At 45.7% G+C, this 24,423-nt stretch overlaps 2 protein-coding genes across 4 annotated transcripts in view; one reads left to right on the top strand and one right to left on the bottom strand.

The window, feature by feature from the left end:
• Nudt6 (nudix hydrolase 6) overlaps positions 1-19,235 on the top strand; it is a 36,750-nt gene extending 17,515 nt beyond the window's left edge. The window contains exons 4-6 of one of the 3 annotated variants that reach the window (XR_009228190.1): positions 2,395-2,449; positions 7,381-8,333; positions 17,776-19,235. Coding sequence is in view for 2 of the 3 variants with exons in the window: in XM_046459278.2 (XP_046315234.1) it covers positions 14,012-15,661 (1,650 nt within the window). In the remaining variant the exon portion in view is untranslated. Of the gene's footprint in view, positions 1-2,394; positions 2,450-7,380; positions 8,426-9,615; positions 15,679-15,843; positions 16,140-17,775 lie in introns of those variants that run through there. The other 2 variants (XM_046459278.2, XM_046459279.2) reach the window with 2 other exon arrangements.
• Positions 1,881-22,311, bottom strand: Fgf2 (fibroblast growth factor 2). Its single transcript, XM_046459280.2, has 2 exons — positions 20,022-22,311; positions 1,881-8,396 (listed from the first exon to the last, which is right to left on the bottom strand). Exons 1-2 carry the CDS (start codon positions 20,196-20,198, stop codon positions 8,211-8,213), a joined length of 363 nt encoding a protein of 120 aa, XP_046315236.1. The 5' UTR covers positions 20,199-22,311; the 3' UTR covers positions 1,881-8,210.
• Between the last annotated feature and the right edge of the window lie 2,112 nt (positions 22,312-24,423).

Genomic DNA, 24,423 nt, shown 5'->3' with positions numbered 1-24,423 from the left:
TTGTTTGAAATCATACATTTTAATAAGTTTAAAAAGATAATTTACCTTTTCTGGTATGCTTAAGGACCTAGATGACCTCACCAACCTAAAGCAGGGAGGGGGTCACAGTTGTGAAGATTGAATAGTTCAAACAGAGCTTCTAGGCACAAGAACATTTGAGAAAAACATTTCTTTTAAAAGAGAGTGAAAAGTTCCTTTATGACGATCGGGGAATTAAGTACAGTAGAATATTATACTTGGAATCCGAGAGATGTTTTGTATAGGAAAAGAGAACAAAGATTTAAAATGTAGCCAATTCAAGGAGACTAAATCTTCCAAACTTATCCTCAGTAGGTTTTTTCCCTCATGAAAGAAGTTAGAAAGATAGAATAATAATAAATCACTGCTAGGTAATATCACAGGCAACAGGTAACACATTCAACACTGCCCTCAGTTTTAATCTAAATTCACATATACTAGGGGAGTGCAGGTCTAAGATATAGATTTTGATTGGATGTACACAAAATATTCCAGTTAGTATGAGGAGAAGACCAGAGGTATATGAAAAACCACATAGCTAAGTGTTAGTGAGAAGTCTCAAATCAGCTTTTCAAATTTCTTAAAAGAAATGGTTAGAATCAAATTGCCTGGACTTGAACCCACACTAGCTGTGACTCCAGACCAGTGACTAATCCTTATCACCTCTAAATTGGGAATAACAGACTCTTGTTGGATTTCTGTGCAGTTTAGATGTGTTAATTCTTACAAGAACATTTAGCAGAGTGTCTAGAACATGGTAAGCATTCAGTACACACTAGCTAATATTTTAGCATTATTTTAACATTACTAACCCTGTTGAGTGTTTTAATATAAAGAGAATGGGAAGATCTGCCTGCCTTGCTGTTGCTCAATCATTTTCAAACCACATGACTCAGGCCTCTCCACCCACCACTTAGACCCCAGGCTCAAAAACCCAGACTTTGGGAGAAGGAAACTTTTTAAAATAAGCTCTTTAAACCTAAGTGATATCAGGAAATGTCACACCTATTTACCAGCATAAAATATACCTGATCTTTCCATACTGAAGCCTTATTAAAAAATCAGATTTGTGTAAACTGTTTTCAATCCTTCTGTCCAGCATTTTCCCCCTTCTGACAAGTTTCTATCTCCAAATATGATAGAGTCTCCAATCATTTATAGTAAAGTCTAGGCAAATATTTTGAAAGTTGACTTTTATTGTTCTTTTAAACATTTGTCTACCCAGTTATAACATGTTTTGCTGCTGCAGATAGAATTTATGTTGGTGGTCAGACAAAAGCCTGTGAAGTTTCTACAGAAGCAAAGCTGCTGAAACTATTTTGAAGTGGAATCCAGGACAGTGTACTGAGGTAGAGACTCGGAGATGGATTCTCTGCACTAACAAAGTGAAGCATAATTTACTTTGTAAACCAACACTGAGCCTGCCTGAGCCAGATGCGGAAAGGTGGGCGGCCTGAACGCTGCACCCACTTAACCAGCAGTCTGGGAAGCCCTGGGAATCTTGCCACTGGTGTCCAAGCTCGCATGATTAAGAAGTGACACATCCTGGGGAAGCTCTCCTCAGGAAATGCGTGGGCCACCAAGCTCGCCAGCAGGAGGGCCACAGCTCCTTCTGTGCATGAAGAGTGTGCAGAGTGCTGGCCATTCTTCAGCTTCCTTGTGGGGATGGATACATAGAACAGAGCTCTGAAGGAAACAGCAATCCTGACAGCCACAGGAACACTGTCATGCCATCTCATAACCACCTGTGGTCTATTTCTAAGTTACTCTATGCTATCCCAATGATCAGAGCTTCCTACCTGCCCTTCCCCACCAGAAAAAGCAGTGTTCTGGGAAAACACAAAGAAATGATAGACAGAAAACACAATCTGATCAATTTTATTCATACTACCCATGAAAAGCAATTACATTTTTACATAAAATTGTTGATGTAGACAACAGAATCTTAAGAGTAGTATGTCTGATTAGAAATACAATACAGTAAATAGATATGAAAATTAATAGCATCCTTTAGTGATTACATTTATTCTGTGCTTTCTACTTAATTATAGCAGCATCTGTAAGATTCTCCTATTTGTTCATAGTTAACTAGCAGTGAAATTTAAGTTACACAAATGCAGTAGATATTTCCCTCCAAAGTTTCATTAATACAAATTTTATCACATTAACCAAATAAAATTACTTCTATTTCCTGAAGAAAAAGGTGGAGAAAGATTTCATAAGTCACTAGCTCCTCCTCAGCAAAGGAGGGAAACTGGAAAAAGTGAGTTCTCATTGCCTGGACCAGCGCTGGGTGTTTTGGCACCTGCAGGTGTGTGCGTCTGTGTGTTACTGAACAAATGCTACGTAAACGTTTTTTTCTGCTTGATGTTGCAGGTGAAAAATATGTGGAAGTTTCCAGGAGGCCTGTCAGAGCCTGGAGAAGATGTTGGTATGTATCTTACATATTATAAGTAGCTTGAAAATACTGAGGAAATCACGTGCTTACTTTATCTTGCTCTGTATCAAAGAATAAGAATGTAAATTTTCTAATTTCTTCAGACCAAGTCAGAGAGATTACTAATTCAGTAAAATTAGCAGCAACATTTCTAGCATTTCAGTTTATTCCGTTAGTTTGAGGAATACCATTAGGAACTTAACACCTGTTCTGTTTAGGACTGTCTCTAGATTAATTTGTATGAAAGCTTTAGGTATCCATGAGTAAAGCTTAGCATTAAGGGTTATTCTGAATATGACCAAAATTGATGTTGGAGTTAAACTACAAGAAAACACAAATTTTGGACCATTATATCACAGAAAGGTGAATAATAACTTAAATTTAACATTGAATCAATATAATAAAGTCAGTTATAGAGCTAAAATGATGTAATTCTTCTCTTTATAAGAATTTTATCTACTATTTATTTTGAGTACGTAGGAAGCCAGAACAGTAAAATATCATGAGACAGTCTCAAATGAGAAATAGCTCCCTAAAATAACTTACTGAGCTCAACATTTAACACAGAGAAATAGGAACTAATCTGAGAATTCTCTATGCCACTAATTTATAGGAAACAAAAGAGTAAAAATAATTTTCTTGTCTATTCTTAAGCCATTGGATCAAATTCAGTGTCATCGTAATCACTAAAAATTTCATTTGATACTAACATTATTTCTCCAAGACCTCTTCCTTAACAGGCACGTCCCCTATTCTCTTTAGTCAGGAATACATTATGGCAATTTACTGAACTTACTTTTATTTAAAGTCAAGGCATAGTGATGTACACCTATAATCCCAGCGACTCTGGAAGCTGAGACAGGAAGTTCTCAAGTTTGAGGTCAGTTTTAGCATTTTAGCAAGGCCCTAAGCAACTGTTTCAAAATAAAAAATAAAAAGGTCTGGGGATATGGCTCAGTGGTAGAGCACCCCAGGTTAAATCCCCGTTACTATAAAAATTAAAATGTGTGTGTTCTTGAAACTTGATTTTTAAATGTTATTACAGATCAGAATGCCCTCTGTGCCTTGCATAGCCAACTCCTAACATCTTCCAGTAAACTGATCACACTTAGGTGTGTCTACAGCAGATCTTGGGTTGAAGAACTTACTGACCTTTTGCTTAGGTTCTGCTAGGTGTGCTGGTGGCATAGGAGTATTTTGTTGAGGAGTGAGCACTAAAAGAGAAGGTCATTTACTCTGTAAGGCTACCCTATTCTAATTACCATCCGCGTGAGGCCTGGGCATTGTGGGGACTAGGGAAGCCACGCCCTGCATTCTTATCCTGACCATTGGGGGACGTCTGGGGAGCTTCTGTGGCTTCCCCTTCTGAGGCTTGCCTTCACAAATGAATCCACTTTTTTTCCTTTGAACTTTCATGGATCCTTTGAATGTCAGACTTACATATAAATATAAATGAAGAAATACACATTTCTAAGCTAAGTACATTAAGTTTAGGTTTAAGTATAATCCAGAACCTTTAAGTCAAATTAAAAATTAAAAATGCACTTTTCAAAAGTATTTGTGGTTATCACACTCCACCATCCAGAGATTATACACATACCTCAGTCATGTGGAACAAGAAAAAAAGCAGCAACTGTCATTCATCTTCCTACCTGGGTGTAGTATAAATTAAGCTATGTGATAAAACCCAAGAGCAGCTAGAAATGACCCCTGACAGTAGAGGTCTGAAAGATGTCTGTGTGAGGGTATTTCTTTTTTCTAACAGTACAAGAGAATATTCTTGATAATGAAGCCAAATCATCCAGACATTATGTAGATTATTTTCCTTAAACCCTACATTCAGGAAAGTAACATACTGTAGGAAGACTTCCATCACACACACACACAAACACTTCTATTGGCTCCAGACTGGACTCTTTGTTGAGTCCCAGTAAATATACTGATTAACTGGGAAATGTGTTTGTTTGGAATCTTTCATTCTTTGATGATACTACATGAGACAAACAGAGTTCTCTGTAGTGTTTCAGAAAGTAAGAGGGCCATACATATACAAAGTAGAATACAGTCCTACAGACTGTGGTATAAAGGCATCTGTGAAGTTAAAATAGACACACTGCCATCCTGGAAATGCCATTTCCTCTGTCGATCTGTAGTCACAAAGATTATCAGTGCACCAGAGCCATGAAAGCCCACATTCCACAGAATTCTTCCTATTACTTTATTTCATTTCAACCTCGCCCTATTATTAAATATTACAATTTAGAAATAACAAGTATAAACTGCATTTCATCACTTTCCTCTAATTAAACAACAAAACATTACGATGACATATTCAAACACATTTCTTTTTTTCTTTCTTTCTTTTTTTTTTTTTTTTTTCTTTTTGGTACCAAGGATTGAACTCAGGGGCACTTAACCACTGAGCCACATCCCCAGACCTTTTTTATTTTTAAGTTTGAACAGGGTCTCACTAAATTGCTGAGGCTGGCTTTGAACTTGTGATCCTCCTGTCTCAGCCTCCCAAGTTGCTGGGATTACAGGTGTGCATCACCACGCCCAGCTACGCACATCTCTTAATCAGCAAAAATAAAAACAAAAGCGTACTAGTTTTTCCTATGTTCTTCACACTTGTCAAATAGTGTATCTTACTTCAGTTGAGGTTACAGTATATTAAAATAACTTTAAAGGCACAACAGAACAAGTCACTTGATCTTGATGAAAAAAAAAAAAATTAAATTCATGTTGAAAATCCTTGAGGAAGAGATTTTCATCTTGAGGTGGAAGGGATCTCCAAAAGTCCAGAGGTGGAAGCACTTGTTTGCCCTTCCATTTTCAGGAGTGGTCAGTGATGGTACTACTGTGAGACTGGTCAGAACTCTCCAGGCAGTGCTGACTGACTTCAAGCAGGACAGCCTGCTCAGCACCCTGCCCTGTGCTTCCTGGGCCTGCAGACGGCCTGAACTCATGAGCTCAGTACCCAGCTTCTTATTAGTGCTACTAGGAGCTAGACAGCGTCCCCAGGATATTTTTCAGAGCATTTAAAGAATAAAAGTACAGATATGAACAAGAGTTAGGGGCATTATCTAAAATTTTAAGACCAGTGCCACCAACTTTAATAATCACTTTAATAACAAATATATACTGTATACAGATTAAAGTTTCATACTAAGGAATTTTTTTAACCTAGATTATTCTTCTGTGCCTTCAGTTGTAACCCCACCACCTCCACATTCTTCTCCCTGCAGTGCTGGGAACTGAACCCAGGGCCTTGCACATGCCAGCCAAGCACTCCACCAGTGAGCCACAAGCCCCGCCCCAGTGGTTTCAGTTTTAAAATGTAAAACTAGTCATTCTGAGACTATGGGCAGATCTGAATAGGGGAAGTCATAGGTTAACTTGAGAAGGCCGCACTCTTCCTGCGCATGGGGAGCACATCCAGGGCACTGAAGAGGAGCAGAGGACCGGAGCAGCAGGGGGGCCTGCTCTTCTCAGCTTCCTCTTCCTTCCTCTTTTTTACCAGAAGAGTCACTAAGAAGGCAAAGTCACTGACAACATAGTGAAGGCACTTCAAGGTGTCTGAACAACAGCCTGTCTGTGGCAAGTGAGCCTCCCAGAGAAGCCGTCAAGGAAGGCAGATCTTTAAGGGCTTCTCATAGATGCTTCCAGAGACAATGACAGAACATCACAAAGCTGGGTAAAACCCATTTAGGTGGTCTTTCAGGATATTCAGGGAACACACCTCAAAAATATGGTAATAGTAATAAAAATCCTGCCACAGAAATTTTGCATTTAATTGAAAAATTAACCTTCTAGAAAATGAAGACCCTTATTATAAATTTTTAATGTAGTTTATTTATATATTTAGTACTGGGGATCAAACACAGGGGTGTTTTACCACTGAGCCACATTCCCCAGTTCTTTTTATTTTATTTTTGTTTAAATATTTATTTTTTTTAGTTGTAGTTGGATATAATATCTTTATTTATTTTTATGTGGTGCTGAGGATCGAACCCAGGGCCTCACCCGTGCTAGATGAGTGCTCTACCGCTGAGCCACAACCCCAGCCCCACAGTTCTTTTTTATTTTGAGAAAGGGACTTGCTAAGTTGCTGAGGCTGGCCTCAAACTTGGGATCCTCCTGCCTTAGCCTCCCCAGTTGCTGGGATCACAGGCGTGCACCACCACATCTGGCTATATGATACATTTTATGTATCCCTAGCCTTTTGAAAACTGATGAACATCTATTGCCTTTTGGTATTAAAAGACTGAGACCAAGCTCTTTGAAGTCTTATCTCAGGAAACAAAGGCAATGCCAAAACTTCCTGCAGTGGGATCTCACTGCCACATTACTAGAGAAGCATAACAAAATGGTCACAGGGCATTTGCTCGGTGACCAGAGGCTTGACAGTCCCACCTGGGATCACCAGGAGAAATCAGAATCATTTCATAGTTCACTTGACCCATTTTTCAGCTCTGTGGACTTTTAGGGAAGAACAGACCACTTCTGCTCAGTTCTGCAATATGTAAGTTTAGGCAGCTTTCATGGACGATCAGGAACAGGATAATAAAGAAGAAATATGTCCAAGTATTATCTGCACCTTTGCAACATGTTTTAACTTTTGCAACCTATGCTTTTACCTTTTGGGAAACAGAGCAGGAAGAGGTTTAAAAGATGTAACCCTAAAAAAAAAAAAGTGAATAAGCCTCCAGTTAGCAACCAGCCAAAGAAATAGTATATCAAAAGCATCTCCGGTGTAAAGTAGTGAAATAATTTTGGTATTTCAGGACATCCAGAAGTTAGAGTTAGTATCGAAAGCAGCCAACCAAAAGTTTTGCTTCTGGACTTTGAGATTTTTAACTACAAATCTTCAAAGCTGATGTGTCTAAAATTGTGATCCTTACAATCTGCACATCTGTATTATGTAGGAGATACAGCAGTTCGAGAAGTTTTTGAAGAGACTGGTATAAAGTCAGAATTCAGGTCCCTCCTGAGTATTCGACAGCAGCACAGCCTTCCCACAGCCTTCGGGAAGTCAGATATGTACATCATCTGCCGCCTCCAGCCACATTCCTTCACCATCAACTGCTGCCCGCAGGAGTGTCTCAGGTGCGAGTGGGTGGACCTGGTGGACCTGGTCAGGGCTGGAAACACAACTCCCATCACCAGCAGAGTGGCCAGGCTGCTGCTCTACGGGCACAGAGAAGGGTTTGACAAGGTAGACCTCACCATGGAGGAGCTTCCGGCAGCGTCCACAGGCCTGCTGTATAAGCTCTATCACAGGGAACTGCCAGAGGAGTGTGCACTGTGACAGGAGCGCACTGAACCCACACCGACGTGTGTTGGAAATTTTAAGGAAACTGTCAATGTTGATTAATATATGCCAGATTATAAAATGTCATGAACACTTGGGATTATTAAATATTTGATGGTAATTTTCTAATGCCTATGATTTCCTTGTTGAAAATTCACATGTAAAGACACTTTAAAATCTTTTCAAATAATATAAATGTAAGAAAAACATAATCTAGGTAATCTTCATTGAGTAACAGCAGATGCTATATAAAAAGAGAAAGTTTACACATTTTCTATAATTGTTTGTTGTGTTTCTTTACTGAGGCAATGGTTAAATATTAGATAAAAAGCTGTCTGACGTGTTATCTAAACTGTGCTGTATATAATTTTCTTTTTCTCTTAACAGATTCTAAAATATGCTTCCTTCTTTCTTGTGAAATGAGATTAGATTATGCCATTAAAATCAGCTCTTAGCAGACATTGGAAGAAAAAGTATAGCTTTCTGCCCAGGTCCTGTTTTGGATCCAAGTTTATACTGCCCTGTTCGTTTCAGGGCCACATACCAACTGGAGTATTTCCTTGACCGGTAAGTATTGTAGTTATTTGATTCCAGTCGTTCAAAAAAGAAACACTCGTCCGTAACACATTTCTGAAAAATAAAGGAAGAATTACTTGTTATTATTTTTTCATGTTGAATATTCATGATAGGATAGTGTCTTGTCTGTCCAGCCAGCAGCAGTGGACTTGGTTGGGTTCAGCAGGGCAGTCAAGGGAGCAAGACTCAGTAGGCCAAACTGTGTCAGAGCCAGCTCTGCAGGGCACACAGGTCAGAACGCAGACTGTCAGCAAGGCACAGCCAGCACATTTCTGCAAGGGGATGAGTTCAAGGACCTGTCCTTTCCTCCTGAAATAAAAGGTGAGGGTAGCTGCAAGACCACTTGGATGGAACAGGAACCACACTGTTCAGGCCTGAACTCCCACACACAAAACAGGATGCCCAAGGAGGGACACACCCAGTGGCAAGAAGCACACTGAGGAGCCCAGGACTCTAGCCTCCAGCAGAGGCGGCCAAATAATCCTCCTTTCTTTATGTAATACCCAGCCCCAGGTATTTCACCATAGCAACAGGAAACAGACGAATATATGCATTTTGTGTAAACTGAAGTCAATTTGTTAGTTTGTCGTTTTCTGTGTCATTGATTAAATGTCTTCCCCTTTGTTTACTCCAGGTTTAAGATCATGAATAAAAGTGAAATAAAAAAAGAAAGCAAAAGTCATAGAATTTATAAAATAATGTGACAGGTCAGCACTAAGCCTCGAAGGCATTCCCCAGAGGGGGACTTAACAGCATTTCCCAGTCACATGCTCACTCTGCTGTCCACTTCCTGGAGATCCCACTTGCTGGATGGCACTCCCTACGATTTTTGGCCGAAGTTCTCACCCTGCCAGTCACGTTTGCCTTTTGAGCCAGCTTCTAGTATTTCAGAGAAAAGAAACAATACCAGGAACTAAGTAAATACATCAGAGAACCAACAAACTGTTTTTAGTTTACAAAAGCTAGTTGTACCTCTGAAAAAATCAGTGGAGGGAAGGGAAATTTGCATCTGTACTTTGTCCACAATGTAAACTTACTCAGTAAATTCACTAAACAAGTATTTCATACTTAATAACAAACTGCATTATTTTTTAATGTGTAATAGAGCCAACATCTCAAGAAAAGTGGTCCAATGAAAATGCAGTTTTCAGCCTCTGCCTTCTAAGTCTTCACAGTCCTGAGTGGCTGCCGCCTCAGTGTCCCTGTGAGCTGACTATGCGATGTGATTCTCTGACCCTCTAACACATGCACAGAGCTCTTTTCCTTGTCACAGGGTTTGCTCACCATTTCAAACTTAAGAAAATGGAGGTCTTGGAGGAGCATTGAAGAGAGGTGGGTGAGTGGCCTCTGAGGGCCTGCCACAGCTTGTGCCTTGCTTTCAAGACCTGGTTTTATGTGGGCCTGAGAACTGGGGACCCCTTAATTCATGGCTGCTGACCACTTCGTACACTCCACACCTGAAGTGCCTGTGGGCAGCACGTTGGACCAGAGGAAGCAGAGGTCTGGAAGATGGGAACAGCAGCCAGTGAGTTTAGAAGATCCATGGGAAAAGGGAAAGCTGCTGGGCTTTGGAGAAGAAAAGTGCCATGAACTGACATTTTTCCAGGATTACCCTCACTACCAAAACCACAGGGGGCCAAAATAGAGGCCAGGGGCAATCCAACACAGGCAGAGAGCAGGGAGGCTTAGGTGGCGGTGGTGGCCACAGAGGTGTAAGAAACTTCTGGATCTGGAAGATAGAGTGAAAGGGTCTCCTGACAGAGGGAAAGTGCAGTGTGAGGGAAACACAAGTCATGAGTGGCACAGAAGTCCCTGTGCCTAAACATTAGACTGGCCATTGGCTGAGAAGGGAATGGCCACGGGTGGAAAAGATCTTACAGAAGGAGCAGGAATCCGTTCTGCACATGTTTAGATGAATATTACATGTCCAGAGCAGATGAGCACTCATTGAGCACCTACTATCAACAGACACATCCCTTAGCCTTCTTCCCCTCTCACTAATGCTAACTGAATGTTGACAAGTACTCATGAATTGGGCATGCTATAAAATGTGTTATGAACTGTAATCCTAATGCACCATTATTCTTAAGCCTAAAAGGAAAGGAACCCCAAAAGGAATGTGGAGATCCTTGTTTTTGTTTTTCCTTAATATTTATTTTTTAGTTGTAGTTGGACACAATACCTTTATTTCACTTATTTATTTTTATGTGGTACTGAGAATTGAACCCAGGGTCTCGCACATGTGAGGTGAGCACTCTACTGCTGAGCCACAACCCCAGTCCCAAGATCCTTGTTTTAGTTGTAGGCAACACCTCAAGGTTTCCCCAGAGTCTGTCCACACGACCAGCTCAGCTCAGAGCCCTAGAAGGGGCCCAATAATACTTTGTTAACACTGAAAATGATTTTAAGATGGTACTGGGAGTTCAACCCCTTGGTATTGGGTATGTGAATAGAGAAGAACCTAATATGAGAAATTATACCTAACACTTAAAATAGTTTGATCTGGTTTTTCTAGTAAGTGTATACTTTGAAATTTCCATTTTTTAAATATTTTTTAGTTGTTATGTACCTTTATTTTATTTATTTTTATGTGGTGCTGAGGATCGAACCCAGTGCCTCACACATGCTAGGCAAGCACTCTACCACTGAGCCACAACCCCAGCCCACTATACTTGAAATTTCAACAAGAAAATTAAGTGATGTGACATATTTATACATATGAAAACCTGATCCTAAGAGCTGGTGGCAACCGCCAAAATCCTAATGGGCACTAATGGACTGGGGTTGAAGACGTGAGGAAGAGCCAACTGGCATTTAGTTCACACAGATCCAGAGGTGGGACGCAGGAGCCTCTGAGGATAGGTGCACAGCTGTGCACATGCTTCCCTCTCGGCCAGCTGACAGGGCTTGAGCAAAGACCTCGGTGCCAACGAGCACAAAAAGGAGCTGGCCTGCTGGGAGAAAAGGCTCGTTCTAGGCTGCAGTAGGAAGTGTAATGGGACTGCAGCATCACACGGGCCGTACCATGAAGGCCTTGAAGGAAACACCTGGACAGGGTTCTGTCAGAGGGCTCAGGAGCCAACCAGACCTCCAACGGCCACACTACAGCCACCAGAGCAGCAAGGGAAGAACACACACTAGATCATAATGTAAAGAGTCCCTGAATACACACCAATAAGTGATTAGGTTAAAAAACAGTAAGTGGAGAGCCGGTGCAGTGGCACACACCTGTAATCCCAGTGACTCAGAAGGCTGAAGCAGGAGGATCACAAGTTCAAGGCCAGCCTGGGCAACCTAGCAAGACCCTGTCTCAAAATAAGAAAAGGCGATGTCAGTGGTAAAGCACCCTGGGTTCTATCCCTAGTAACATAAAAATAAAAACGAAATGGACAATAAACCAATTTCTCATAAAAAAATAAAATAAATAATTTACACAGACATGGCTCCCTCCAGGAGATGGTAGAAACCCTAAGGCCCCGTCCTGAGGCATAAACTGTTGCATGGGGACTTCCTTCCCCAGAGTTCAGGGAGGGAAGAGCAACTCTACTGTGAAGGCAAAGACCACCACAGCCAAAGAGCAAGGCCTGAGGACAGAAGGACCCTACTCCCAAGGCCTTCTTCCCAAACACTCTCAACCCTCCCACCCCAAGAAGAAGGTCAGGCAAAGTGGAGGCCATCCTGAATCAAAACTAGGGAATGCTAAGGAACTGCCACCACCCAGAAGGAACAAAGGAGACACCATGACTGAATCTGGTGTCTGGATGGGATCACTAAGTAAGAGCGAAGAAAAAAATGCATAAAATATGGAATTTAGGCAAAACTCTGTATCGACATTGATTTGTTAGTCCTAACAAGTGGACCCCTGAAATAGGAGAAATGGCATGGAATATGGAGAAATTTTCTATACTATTTTTACCCATGGTATTTGAGTTTTTATAAACTCAACACTATTATAAAACTAAATTTTATTTTTTTAAGAAACTTTATCTCAATTTGATCATTACATATTGTACACATGTACTGAATTATCACATTGTACCCCATAAATACATGAAATTACAATGTGTCAATTGAAGTAAAAATAAGAATTTTAAAAAACTGACCCCAGGAATTCAAATACTACTGCAAAAAAAGAACCTCTCAAGTAATTGGATACAGTAACTCTAGCTTGATATGAAAAAGCACTGCATTTATTTTTGTGCTCTACCATGTCCAAATGCATATATGTGTTTATGTAAAACTGTGTTCACCAGAGTATAAAGGCCACATGACCATAGTCCCATTCTGAGCCTATAGCTGTGTCTACAGCTGGTATGTCATAAGTGATCAGTAAACATCTGCTAAGCTGTGGCACAAATGAAACTCTTATAGTGAGTGTACAATGAAAATGTACAATTCAGTGTCATTGCAAAAGCTAAATGAGATACAGAGAAATGAGACCGGAGAAAACCCAGTCCAGGAGCCAAAATAACAGAACATGGGTTATTGACTTTATCCACGACTGGGTCCTAGGAAACCAGAGCAGGTGGCTGTTCCAAGTTAGAGATCCTTGCTTCCCGTCACGGAGGCTACTGCTGGCCAGGAAACCTGGACCCAATTTTGCCTTGATCCCTCACCAACTTGTATCTTGGATCAAGTTCTTTAACTCCTCTTGGCCTTAAGAAGCCTGGATTAGATGATGGTTAAGATCCTTCCAGTTTCTAGGAGACTCTGCATACAGTAAGGAAAGAAGTAAGAAGTGAAGGCGCTCTCCTCTGCTCCTGTGCCCCGCCCCCAGCACTCTGCCCCTCAGGACCCTGGTCCCCTGCTGGATTGTAGATTGGAACCTTATGGCCATCTCCCCAGGGCCTGTTCTCTGGTTGTTTATCCTTTACAGTACTTTGATTCTGCAGTTTTGGCTCATGAAGGAGTTTGCTCAATAGGAATCAGAAAATGCTGCTGCTTACACCACTTCTGAGAATTAAAAACAGAGGTGATGTAAGAATCAAAGTTGAGGATTTCAGAACAAAATGAAAAATACAAATGGTGAAAAGTTAAAACTAGCTTTGGTCTTAGTCATATAAATTTGCTAAGATTGGTTTCAGAAAGCAGCAGTCATTCTCATTTGGCAGCCCCCTTTCATTTCATCTGGTATTTTCTCTTAAAAATGACACATGTTCCTCTGCAATTACTGTATATTTCTGACAAATTTGATCAGTATAGATTGTGAATCTGCATAATTGAACCCTCAAAAATCTATTATTTTGCCAGGTGTGGTGGTGCATTCTTTTAATCCCAGTTTTGAGAGAGACTGGGGTCAGGAAGGAGCCAGTCTCTTCCTGGTGGGAGATGCCACTGTGGGCCACCCCCAGGTGTGAGTGGGCCACTCCTGGCTGTGACCTCACAGGGGCCAGCATTGTGAGACCCTTGAGCCAGCGGGGATATAAGGCCGGGACGAAGCTGGGACCTTGTCCACAAGCACAGGAAGCTCTAGGCAGTGACCTGTGGGACTCCCATAGTTAGCGCGTTTGGTGGTTGGTGGTTTGGTGGTTCTGGTTGCGGTCTCTTCTGCTTGGTTCTTTGATTTGGGGCTTTCTGTTGGGCTTTGTTGTGTTAGTTTTGCTTGTGTTCTTTGCTTTGTTTGTTGTGTTTGTTTTTAGCTAGCGGGCTTAGTGGGCGTGGGGCGGAGGATGTCCAGAGAGAGCAGTGAGCGTAGTGTGGTGCGGAGGGTGCGTCGGGACCTCGCGGCCAGCTCCTCCTTGGAGGAAGCCCTCACGGGCCGCTATGAGCCCCTGGGGGTCGTCGGGCAGGGCAGCTTTGCCAAGGTCTTCCTGGCCCGACACATCCTGACGGGGACGAAGGTGGCCGTGAAAGTCCTGCGGAAGGGGGCGGGGGCCACCTTGTCCTGGGTCTTGTCGGAGCTGGACATCATGAAGGGCTTGGAGCACCCGCACGTGGTGCAGCTGCTGGAGATCGTGGAGACCCCCGGCACTGCCTACGTGGTGATGGAGCACATGGCTGGGGGCCAGCTGGGCCAGCACATCCCGGAGGTTGTGGGCCTGTGGGAGGACGAGGCCCGCGTGCTGTTCGGGCAGGTGGCCAGCGCCGTGGGCTACTGCCACGCGCAGGGCATCGCGCACCGGGACGTGAAGGCGGAAAACGTGCTGCTGGATGCCGCGGGCCGCGCCAAGCTGTGCGACTTCGGCCTGGCCTGCAGGTTCAGGGCCGGAGAGAAGCTGGGCCTGCTCTGCGGCACCGTGGCCTACTGGGCCCCGGAGCTGCACCGGCGAGAGCCCTACGACGGCCCCGCGGTGGACGTCTGGAGCCTGGGTGTCCTCCTGATCCTCATGCTCACGGGCAGCGTCCCGTTCACCGGGGCCAGCTATGAGCAGGCCAAGGAGCAGGTGCTGCAGGCCAGGTACCACCTCCCGCTCCACCTGTCCGACGAGGCGCAAAGCCTGGTGTCCTGGATGCTGACCCTGGAGCCCGCGCACAGGCCCACGCTCCAGCAGATCCTGGGGCACCCGTGGCTGAGCCAGGATGGGGAACGCTGCCCGAGTCCTCCCGCCGAGCTGCTCCCCAAGCGCGCGGACACCTCCATCCTGCTGGCCATGCTGGACCTGGGCTACGGGCTGCAGGAGACCTGGGTGTCGGTGGCGACGCGCCAGTTCAACCAGGCCATGGCCACCTACCTCCTGCTGGGCCACCAGAAAACCCGGGGGGCGGGCTGCCAGGTGCGGCTGCAGATGCCTGGGTGGCCACAGGTGGGGCCTTGCCCGTCCCTGTCCATCCCCTCCAGCTTGACTCTGGGCCCAAGGTGGGGCGTCAGCAGGCCGGCCATGTGCTCCTGGCCCCTCTCGGCCTGTGAGCAGCAGCAGCAGCAGCAGCAGCAGCAGCCTGAGGAGCTCAAGCCTTCAGGGCAGGTGGGCAGCAGGAGAGCCAGCCTGCCCGCCATCATGCTGTGCAGCCTGTCGGCCAGCGTCCCTGCTCCCGGCCCCACGGCCCCTCTGCCCGGGTCCTCCCAGGCCCTGGCACCGGATCCCAGCTCCTCCTCCACCGCGCAACCCCCTGCTGGCTCCAGGACCCCTGGCCTGACCCGTGACACCGCCAGGGGATGGAGGGGAGTGGTCCGGAGGATGGCCACCTGTCTGGCGAGGCTGTGCTGCTGCGTGCAGGCCCCCAGGACCGGCTCCGGACGCTCCAACAGAGTGGCTCCCGCAGCTGGAGGGCCCGCGCCACCACCAGCACCCAGGGACCCCCCGGGACCTGCCCCCACCAGAGGTCAGGCCCTCAGAAGATTCTTCAAAAACAGAGTGGCTCCCCGGCCAGCGCCCAGCTGAGATGCCCACGGAGCCAAGTAGGTGGAGCGGTGCTGCCTTGGGTCTCACGTGTGCCTTGAGGAGTGTCATTTCCAAAGGATGAATGGACACCCTCTGCCCTTGGGGGGTGCCACCAGGGTTAGGTCCACCTGGGCGCCACAGGGTGGGCGACTCTGACTCCTAGCCCCTCTCATTGTCCACAGACAGGTGGCCCGGGTTCTACCTCACGAGGGCCAGCTGCTGGAGCGAGAAGTGCAACCTGCCCTGGCCGCCGCCTCCCGGACCCCTCAGGCAGGAGGACACCCGAAGACACCCGGACACCAGTGGGCCCCTGCGCCCCACCCGGATCCCACCTCAGGGACTTCTCCTTGGACACGTGCCCCGCCCTGCTCTCCTCTGCTCTCTCTCCCACCCTCTGGGGCAGAGATGCTTCCCAATAAGCTCCTCATCCATTCGCATGTCCCACGGATCTTGGAATAAATTGGGTGCTCCGTGGGGATCAGCTGTTGTGTTCCTTGGCCGCCTCCTGGCAACAGTGGGAGAGTGGGTGGTGGTGTCACAGTGGGGAAGGTGTAAGGGAGCAGTGACAGGGAGCCCTCCGGAGGTCCCCAAGGGCAACACGTGACCCAGAGTGGTCCCAGGGGAGGAGGCTGGGTGGGGGGCAGAAAGGCAGACCTTGTGCCTGACCTGACACTGATGGTGCCCGGTCACCACTTTCAGAAGGGAACCCTGGACAGAGGAGCCATAAGCCCAAGCCCATCCTGGGGGCACACCCAGAGTGGCACGAGGAGGCACCGTGTCGCAGGCCCCGGGGGCAGTCAGGGTAGAGCTGTGGGTGCCTCCCCCAGAGTGGCTTGGGGGCTGCCGCTTGGTCCCTCCTCTGAATGTCCCTGCCAGGGCCTGGCTCTTGCCCTGGTGAAGCTTTAACCTCTCTAGGCCTTCGGCTGCACGGGACCATCCCTGTGAGCGTCCTGACCCAGGGACGGGCCCTTCAGCCTGCCACCCTGAGCTCCCCAGGGCTGCTGAGCAGGGAGCAGGACCACCTATGGGTGGGGGAGCTGGGGCGCAGGTGTGGGCAGGGGACGGTGTGTGGTGTGTGAAATGACACATGTTCCTCTGCAATTACTGTATGTTTCTGACAAATTTGATGAGTATAGATTGTGAATCTGCATAATTGAACCCTCAAAAATCTATTATTTTGCCAGGTGTGGTGGTGCATTCTTTTGATCCCAGTAACTCAGGAGGCTGAGGCAAGAGAATCAAAAGTTCAAAGCCAGCCTCGGCAACTTAGCAAGGCCCTCAGCAACTTAATGAGACTCTCTCAAAATAAAAAATAGAAAGGGCTGGGGATGTGGCTCAGTGATTAAGTACTCCTAGCTTTAATCTCCAGTACCAAAAAAAATGGGAAAAAAAACTATTATATTTACTGTATTTATAGAATTCATTTCCTTGTTAAGACCCCTCAAATAGGAAGTTATTGTATATTCAAAACTAATTTTACAGTATTAAATGCATAGTTTCAGAGATTTTATATATCCTCTATTTCACTACTGTGTATCCACGCAAGTTAATGTTGAGATATCTCGCTCAGGGTACCATGATCTGTAGCACTATGTAGAAAACAATGTACAACTTTCTAGTAGACAGATTAGCCACATTGTTTCATAAAAATGCTAACATCAAGGTTGTTTGGTGACTGAAAGGTAAAACTACAATCAACCTCAGTATAAGTGATTTTTCTTAAATAAGGAATTTTGTAAACACTTAAGAAATCACAGACCCTCCCTAATATTTATTCTGGGCTTCTGTTACTCATAGCAACAAAATTGATCCTGCTATGAAATGGTAAGTAAGCAGTCTGTTGTATATTGAAGAACCGCTCAACTCCAACCTACAAATACAGGCCCGGGCAGTTAAATATAGTCACCATTTGAACTTTCACATTTCCTAGCTTTTAAAGGCAAGAAGAGAGCCACAAGACGCATTTTCACAATGCTGTTCTTAACCTGATTGCATTGGGTCCATAAACACGTGAAGCTGTGTGGACAAAGGGCACAGCTGTCCTCCTGTCCTTAGCTGGCAGGGTTCCACCTCACTCTCTGAGAAGGAACTAAAATGTCTTAAAATCCCTGCAGGAGGCCCACTGGGATAAAATGCAGAGCCCCAGGGACATGTTGGGCACAGCTGACTGGAAAGGGCCCAGGATCGAGAGCGGGACGGATGACACCTTGGGCACGGCAACCCCAGCTTCTCCAGACCATGAGACCCGCCTGCATCCCACCAGGCACCATCAGAAAGCACCTCTCAGCCTGAGGACTGCCAGCCCACCCAGACCCAGGTGAACGGGACAGAACCCAAACTGCCGCTGAGAAGGCAAGGTGGCCAGCCACCAGGCTGACAGAAGACTAGACATGCACTCGTGACCTTGGCAGGAACAGGTCCCCTGACGGGACCCCAAATGCACCTCAGAGTCAGCAACAGTCCTGGATCCTGCCCTTCCTTACAGGAGACTCACAAATCCTGAATTTTCAATTAAGCAACCGCTGTGGCTTTGTCCCTGCACAGAGTTTGTGATAAAACTTGTCAGCATTGCCAAACTGACGCTCACTGCATCAGCTTGGCAGAAGCCACCGCCTCAAGAAGAGTCAGCAACCCAGGGAGAGAGGCATATGGGGACTACAGAAACACCAAGGCCTCTGACAGCTCTTAGCCAAGGAAGAAACCAGAAAGCCCTGCGCTTCTAGGGGCAGGGTCAGCTCTTCAGGAAGTTCAGTTTCTATTTACCAAGAAAAAGGTCGGAAGTCTCAGAATTCTAACCTGTCACAAATTCTGTAAGAATAAGACAACAAATTGGCAAATTATATCGTTATACACAATCATGTAACAACAAACCCCACTGCTGTATGCAAAACTTAATGCACCAACTAAAAAAAGCGAAAAAGAAAAAAACAGAACGAAACAACAGTTCAGTTTTCAGGCCTACTGTAAGTCTGTCTCGTCTCAGAAGTAACTCATTTTAAAGATGCACTAAGAGAGAGCAGCTTGTTTGTATCACTTTTGACAACTTGGGGGCTTTTCATGACTATAGATGTACCAGGATTCCTGCTGTGTGGAGATGAACAGTGCCTCCAATGACATCTTACAGGGCCACTAAGATCACAGGTCACCGGGTCTTCTAACCTCTACCCCTTTGTTAGGGTTTGGATCTTTGATGTCCCCACAAAAACTCATGATTTGAAAGCACAGTACCCAACACAACAATGTTCAAAGGTGGCACAATTAGATTGTGGGGGCTGTAATCTCAGTGGATCAATCCATTTGATGGATTAATCCATTTGATGGATTAATAATTTGGACAACGGGTGGCAACTGTAAGCAAGTGGGGTGTGGCCTTGGACTATATCTGTCCCTGACCCCCGCCTCTCCCTCTCCCTCTCCCTCTCCTTCCCCACCCGCCCCCACCCCATGCTCCCTGGCTATGGTGAACTGAGGATCTGGCCTCCACCATGCTTCACTCGGGTCCAGAGCACTGGAGCTGGACAACCATGGACTGAGACCCTGAAACTGTGTCCAAAATAAACGTTTCCTCCTTGAAGTTGCTCTTGCCTGGTATTTTGGTCACAGCGATGGAAAGCTGACTAACACAATCTGTAAGACCACAGAGTAGTAACGAATCTCAAGGCCATCCCTGTGCTGATTAGACAGACACAGAGAAGGCTGGAGCTCTAAGACCCCGCGACTAGCGCGTCCATGGTTGGTTACCACAGAAGCAGACGCCTCATTGCCTTTCTGTCCTCTTACCCTCGACTGTCTGAAAGCAGCCACACCACACTGCTGCAGATGCCATGGCCATCCGTCACATCCTGAGGCCAGGCAGGCGAGAGATGTAAACCCCAGTCCCTGACTCTACTGCACCATCAATGTCACCCAAAATTATCCCTGGTTCACTGTTCTGGAAACATTTAGAATGCTAGTTTGGTAGATTACCAAGCTGACAACAGTTTGGTAGGAAAAAAGCCCCAGAGTGGCAGAAGTGAAAGTTCCAAGGAGCCAGTATTTTAGAGCTGTATTTGGACCTCTCCCAAGACGAACTAGCAGTGACCCCAAGTCTAACATCAGCACAGGCCTCCCCGGCAGCCCCAAGCCTAACCCAATCTTAATTCCCACGTGCTGTGTTTCTGGGTTACTTCACTCACTTAGAACTTCAGGCTTTCCATCTGTGAAATAAAGAGGACACGAGTCCTCTATTTAATAGGGTAAGTGTGAAGATGAAATGATAGAATGCATGTAGGACTCCTAACAGATTTAGTAAATGCCAAGGCCAGTGGATGAGCAGCCGCATGCGCCCCAGGCGCCACCTGCAAAGCCAGGCATTACTCACAGAAGCCAGGAGCCTCCCGTCCTCCTTCATGGCCAGGTATCGGTTTGCACACAATCCCTTGATGGACACAACCCCTCGGTCTTCGGCTTGAAGCTGGAGCTTGACTGTAAATAAAGGGGAAATTACTCTTGTGGCACCAGAGAGAGAAGAGCCATAGCACAACACAAACAGGACCATGGTGCCTGCCACCCACCAGCCCCCTGAAGGGCAGCGCCACTGGATCAGGGTGGGTGGGGGCCACTGTGCTAGAGCAGGAGCTTCAGAGCCCCGCACATTGCTCACAGCTCCCTGCCCACTTGGTACCACCAGTGAGCAGAGGGGGACAGATTGGGACTTGTTCTTTTACTACAGATCAGTTCCATCTGGCCTGTTAGCCCCTTCACATTTTGTAAGTGAACATATTTTCAGAGTGCATGGAAATGTCGGTGTACCATTTGTGCCAACGTCTGTGCTGCTGCCTTCGCTGATACCCTGTAAGAGTCATTTCTAAGCAATTCTTCACAAGTAGAGACTGTCCAGCTGCTCCCTGCAGGCTTCAGGCGCACCTCCTTGACATCTGTACATCTCATCTCCAGCCTCCCCTCAAAAAAATACTAGTGCATTTATCTTTCCTTATGGAAGGAGTGGATAAATACCTTTTTAAAGTAGAAAAATACGTGAATACTTCATTGGATTATGCAGTGTGATGAAAGATTTCCAGAGTAAAAGCCCCTAAGGAGGATGACCTGTTACACTATATTATTAATATTAAGAGGGTTGTGTGGAAAACCCAAATGTTATTTGATTACAATGATAATGCAAAATGAACCAATAATTATCTAATTGAAATTTAAACAATGTTAAACATTTCTAGTTTGATATTCAAAGGCAGCATTTGCCTGCCTATAACAAAATTCCCCAGAATGTATTATGGCTAATAGATTTTACACAAAAAACATATTTTCAGGTCAAATACATTTAGGAAATTCCTGGTGAAGCCAGTTAAGTCTTTATTGCCAAACTTTCCAGAATTCTGCTTACCATAACCTGCTTTGTAAATCATCATGAGGATCAAGTATAGAATGTTTATCAAATTTATTTATTAAAAAAAAACAAGTTTTATCTTAAGTCGTCCTATGACCTATGAAGGAATTATTGAGCAATAAAAAACTCAAAATTTTAGAAATCAATAAAATATTATCTGGATAACATTAGGAATGTGAAGTTAACTTTTCTTAGTGTTTGTAAGTAGCTAGAGGAACTGACCAGGACATCGCAACTTTTGAAAGATGCTGAAATAATTATTAAATGTATTAGATGTATCACAATAATCATGTTAAATTATTTTCCTATAGAAAACAATATAGGACCTGGGCTGTGGCTCAGTGGTAGAGCCCTTGCCTAGCATGTGATAGGCCCTGGGTTTGATCCTCAGCACCACATAAATAAATAAAGGCATTGTGTCCATCTACGAAAGAAAGAAAGGAAAGAAGAAAGGGATAGCCATATACAGATAAAATGAGACAAGATACCTGCAATTAGCTTTTCTCTGGTGATAAAAAATATTTTTTTAGTAAAGCGGGTAGGGCCAAGCATGGTGGCACACACCTGTAATCCAAGCAACTTGGGAGACTGAGGCAGGAGGATCAAAAGTTCAAAGCCAGCCTCAGCAACTTAGCAAGGCCCTAAGCAACTTAGTGAGACCCTGTCTCAAAACAAAAAATAAAAAGGGCTGGGGATGTGGCTCATGGTTAAGCACCTCTGGGTTCAATACCTATTACCCAAAAAATAAAAAAATAAAGTGAATAGGAAAAATAAGACTGGATTGTTTCAATAGGTATTGGAAGCATGGATTCATTATTCTATATATTTTTATGAATGTTTGAGAAATTACAACAAAAAAGAAATCAAGCCCTGTGATTCCGTTGGTGACTCAATGTCTGCTTCTCCTCTGCTCAGTCCTCCTGGACTCCAGAGAGCACAGCATCTTACTCAGGCAAAATTCTTCCACCAAATCTTTATTCCCCCCTAGGCTGGCCTCCAACTTGCATTCTCCTGCCTCAGCTTCTGAGTCCCTGGGATTACAGACAGGCATCAAGCACACCCAGCATTGTTCTGCTGAATCTTAAAAGATGGTACAAAGCCAGGCACAGTGGTGCACACCTGTAATCCCGAAACACAGGAGGCTGAGGCAGGAGGATACAAGTTGGAGGCCAGGCTGGGCAATTTGGCCGGACCCTATCTCAAGGTCGGGATGTGGCTCCAGGGAAGAGCACCTCTAGGTTAATCACCAGTCACAAAAATAAAGGAAAGAAGAGGGAAGGGAGGGAGGAAGGAAGGAAGGAAGGAGGAGGGGAGGGAGAGGAGGGAGGGTGGGAGGGAGAGAAGGAAGGAAGGAAGGAGGAGGGGAGGGAGGAAGGGTGGGAGGGAGGGGAGGGAGGAAGGGGGAACGGAGGCAGGGAGAGAAGAAAGGAAGGGAGGGAGGGAGGGAGGGAAGGAAAGGGACAGAAGGAAAGAAGAGGGAGGGAAGGAAGGAGAAAGAACACAAAGTAAAAAGAATGTAAAAGCTAAATCATCTGAAGGACTCTGAGGAAGGGTTGCACCCAGGTCCACAGGACCGGGGCCTGCTGGATTGACCCCAGGAACTCCGAGCGCACTGGCTCATATCCTGAACTCCTCCACTGCACAGTGCTCGCTGCGCAGGCTGCACACCTGACCACTGTGCTTTCTCTCTGTCCCTTGTGGGTGAACTGCCTGTGCTCCAGCCTGCCACGCCTACTTGTGAGCCACTGTGGGTCCCATGCATGACTAGGGCATTCGTGTGCCCACATCGGCCCTGGCCCCACGGCCCTCTGCGGGCTTCTCGGGCACTTCTCACTAGGAGCCTGGCCGTCACAAAGCAACACACTAACCACAGATGTCTGAAAGCGTTTTCTTTGGCATGATTTGGGGATGGGGAGGTAGGGATCAAACCCAGAGACGCTTACCACTGAGTCACATCTCCAGCCAGCCCTTTTTATTTCTTTATTTTTTTTATTTTGAGAAAGGGTCTCACTAAGTTGCTGAGGCGGGTGTTGAACTTGCAGTCCTCCTGCCTCAGCCTCCAGAGTTGCTGGGTTACAGGTGTGCACCATCACATCCAGCTGACATATAATCTTTAAAATATAAGATTTAAAGATAACCAGAGTCTCTAACAAGAAGTTGAATAAGTCACAAAACCATAGATTTTCTTTTAAAACATACTAAATTCCACATACAAATGACATCTTTCCATAAAACAGGTGCACAGCCACCTTCATCTCGGACAGGAGGGGAGCAGGAGAGACCAGCAGGACTTCAACAAACTGAGCAGCTGCTGAGGGGAGGGGTCCTAACCTGAGGAGCCCTGATCCAAGGGCAGATCCGTGCTCACCAGTCAGTCCTGGGCATGGAGCTGGCCCCAGGTGCAGGTGCCACACAGCAAAGGTGGCCCAGAACACGAGGTCCTGCAGGACCCCAGCTTGGCTGATGAAAGCAGCACGGAACAGGACAAGAGCAGAAAGACCCCCGAGAACCTGGGTCTTCACCAAGCACAAAGTCACAGAGCAGCAGGACAGAGACTTTCCAAGAGGCGGATGGAGTTCAGCAAGGTCGACTCCCCATCGGCCCCACCCGCTGGCAGCTGGGCTACCGGCAAACTAGGGTGCTTGGGAACTCCTGACCAGCCCAGAAAGGCAGGAGGGGAGGAACAGAAAGACAAACAGCAGGCGGGATCACTAAAAAACAGCCCCAAGACAGCGGATTTGAGCCCAGCCATGTGATTACACTGAGTATGACACTCCACATACCACTGACAAGCAAGAACTATCAGTAAGATTTTTTAAAAACTCAACTATATCGTTTATAAGAAAAGCACTTCACATTCAAAGATACAGGAAAGCTGCATGTACCCACGTGAGGCAGAGATATGAAGTGTACCCCTGAGTACCAGAGAGCGAAGAGGGCCGTGTTGACATCTGACCTCCGGGATAAACAGGGCGGCTCTGTGACAAGAGGTTCAGACGCACTAGGAGGAGCAGTCACCTTGAATGCACAGCACCTAGTACAGAACTCCAAACCACCTGCAGCAAAAACTGACCAAAGAGAAGAAATAAACCAGGAATAGAGAGAGGAAAAGCATGGTCCATCAACTGGACCCAGTGGCCTTTCTTTTGCATGCCTAAGACTTCACCTAAGACACCGTTCTCCTGTTAACGTCATACTGTTTTGCAAACTGGTAAACAGTGAACCCTTCCAACATGGAAAGCCACTCCATGCCCACCTGCCCCCTGGGCTTGACCGGTTCAAGTCCGTTGACTCCATCTGAGAAGGTCTTCCCCTCAAGTCAACAGTTGCTAAATAATGCTGAGGACCCTTGCCCTCAGCTGTCGGTCTTCCTGGTTTA

Source organism: Marmota monax, unplaced genomic scaffold (assembly GCF_021218885.2).
Source record: "Marmota monax isolate L192 unplaced genomic scaffold, Marmota_monax_Labrador192_F-V1.1 WCK01_AAM20220418_F8-fsc00361, whole genome shotgun sequence".
Taxonomy (NCBI): domain Eukaryota; kingdom Metazoa; phylum Chordata; class Mammalia; order Rodentia; family Sciuridae; genus Marmota; species Marmota monax.
The sequence above is the reverse complement of the archived record's forward strand: the minus strand, read 5'-3'. Positions and strand labels throughout refer to the sequence as shown.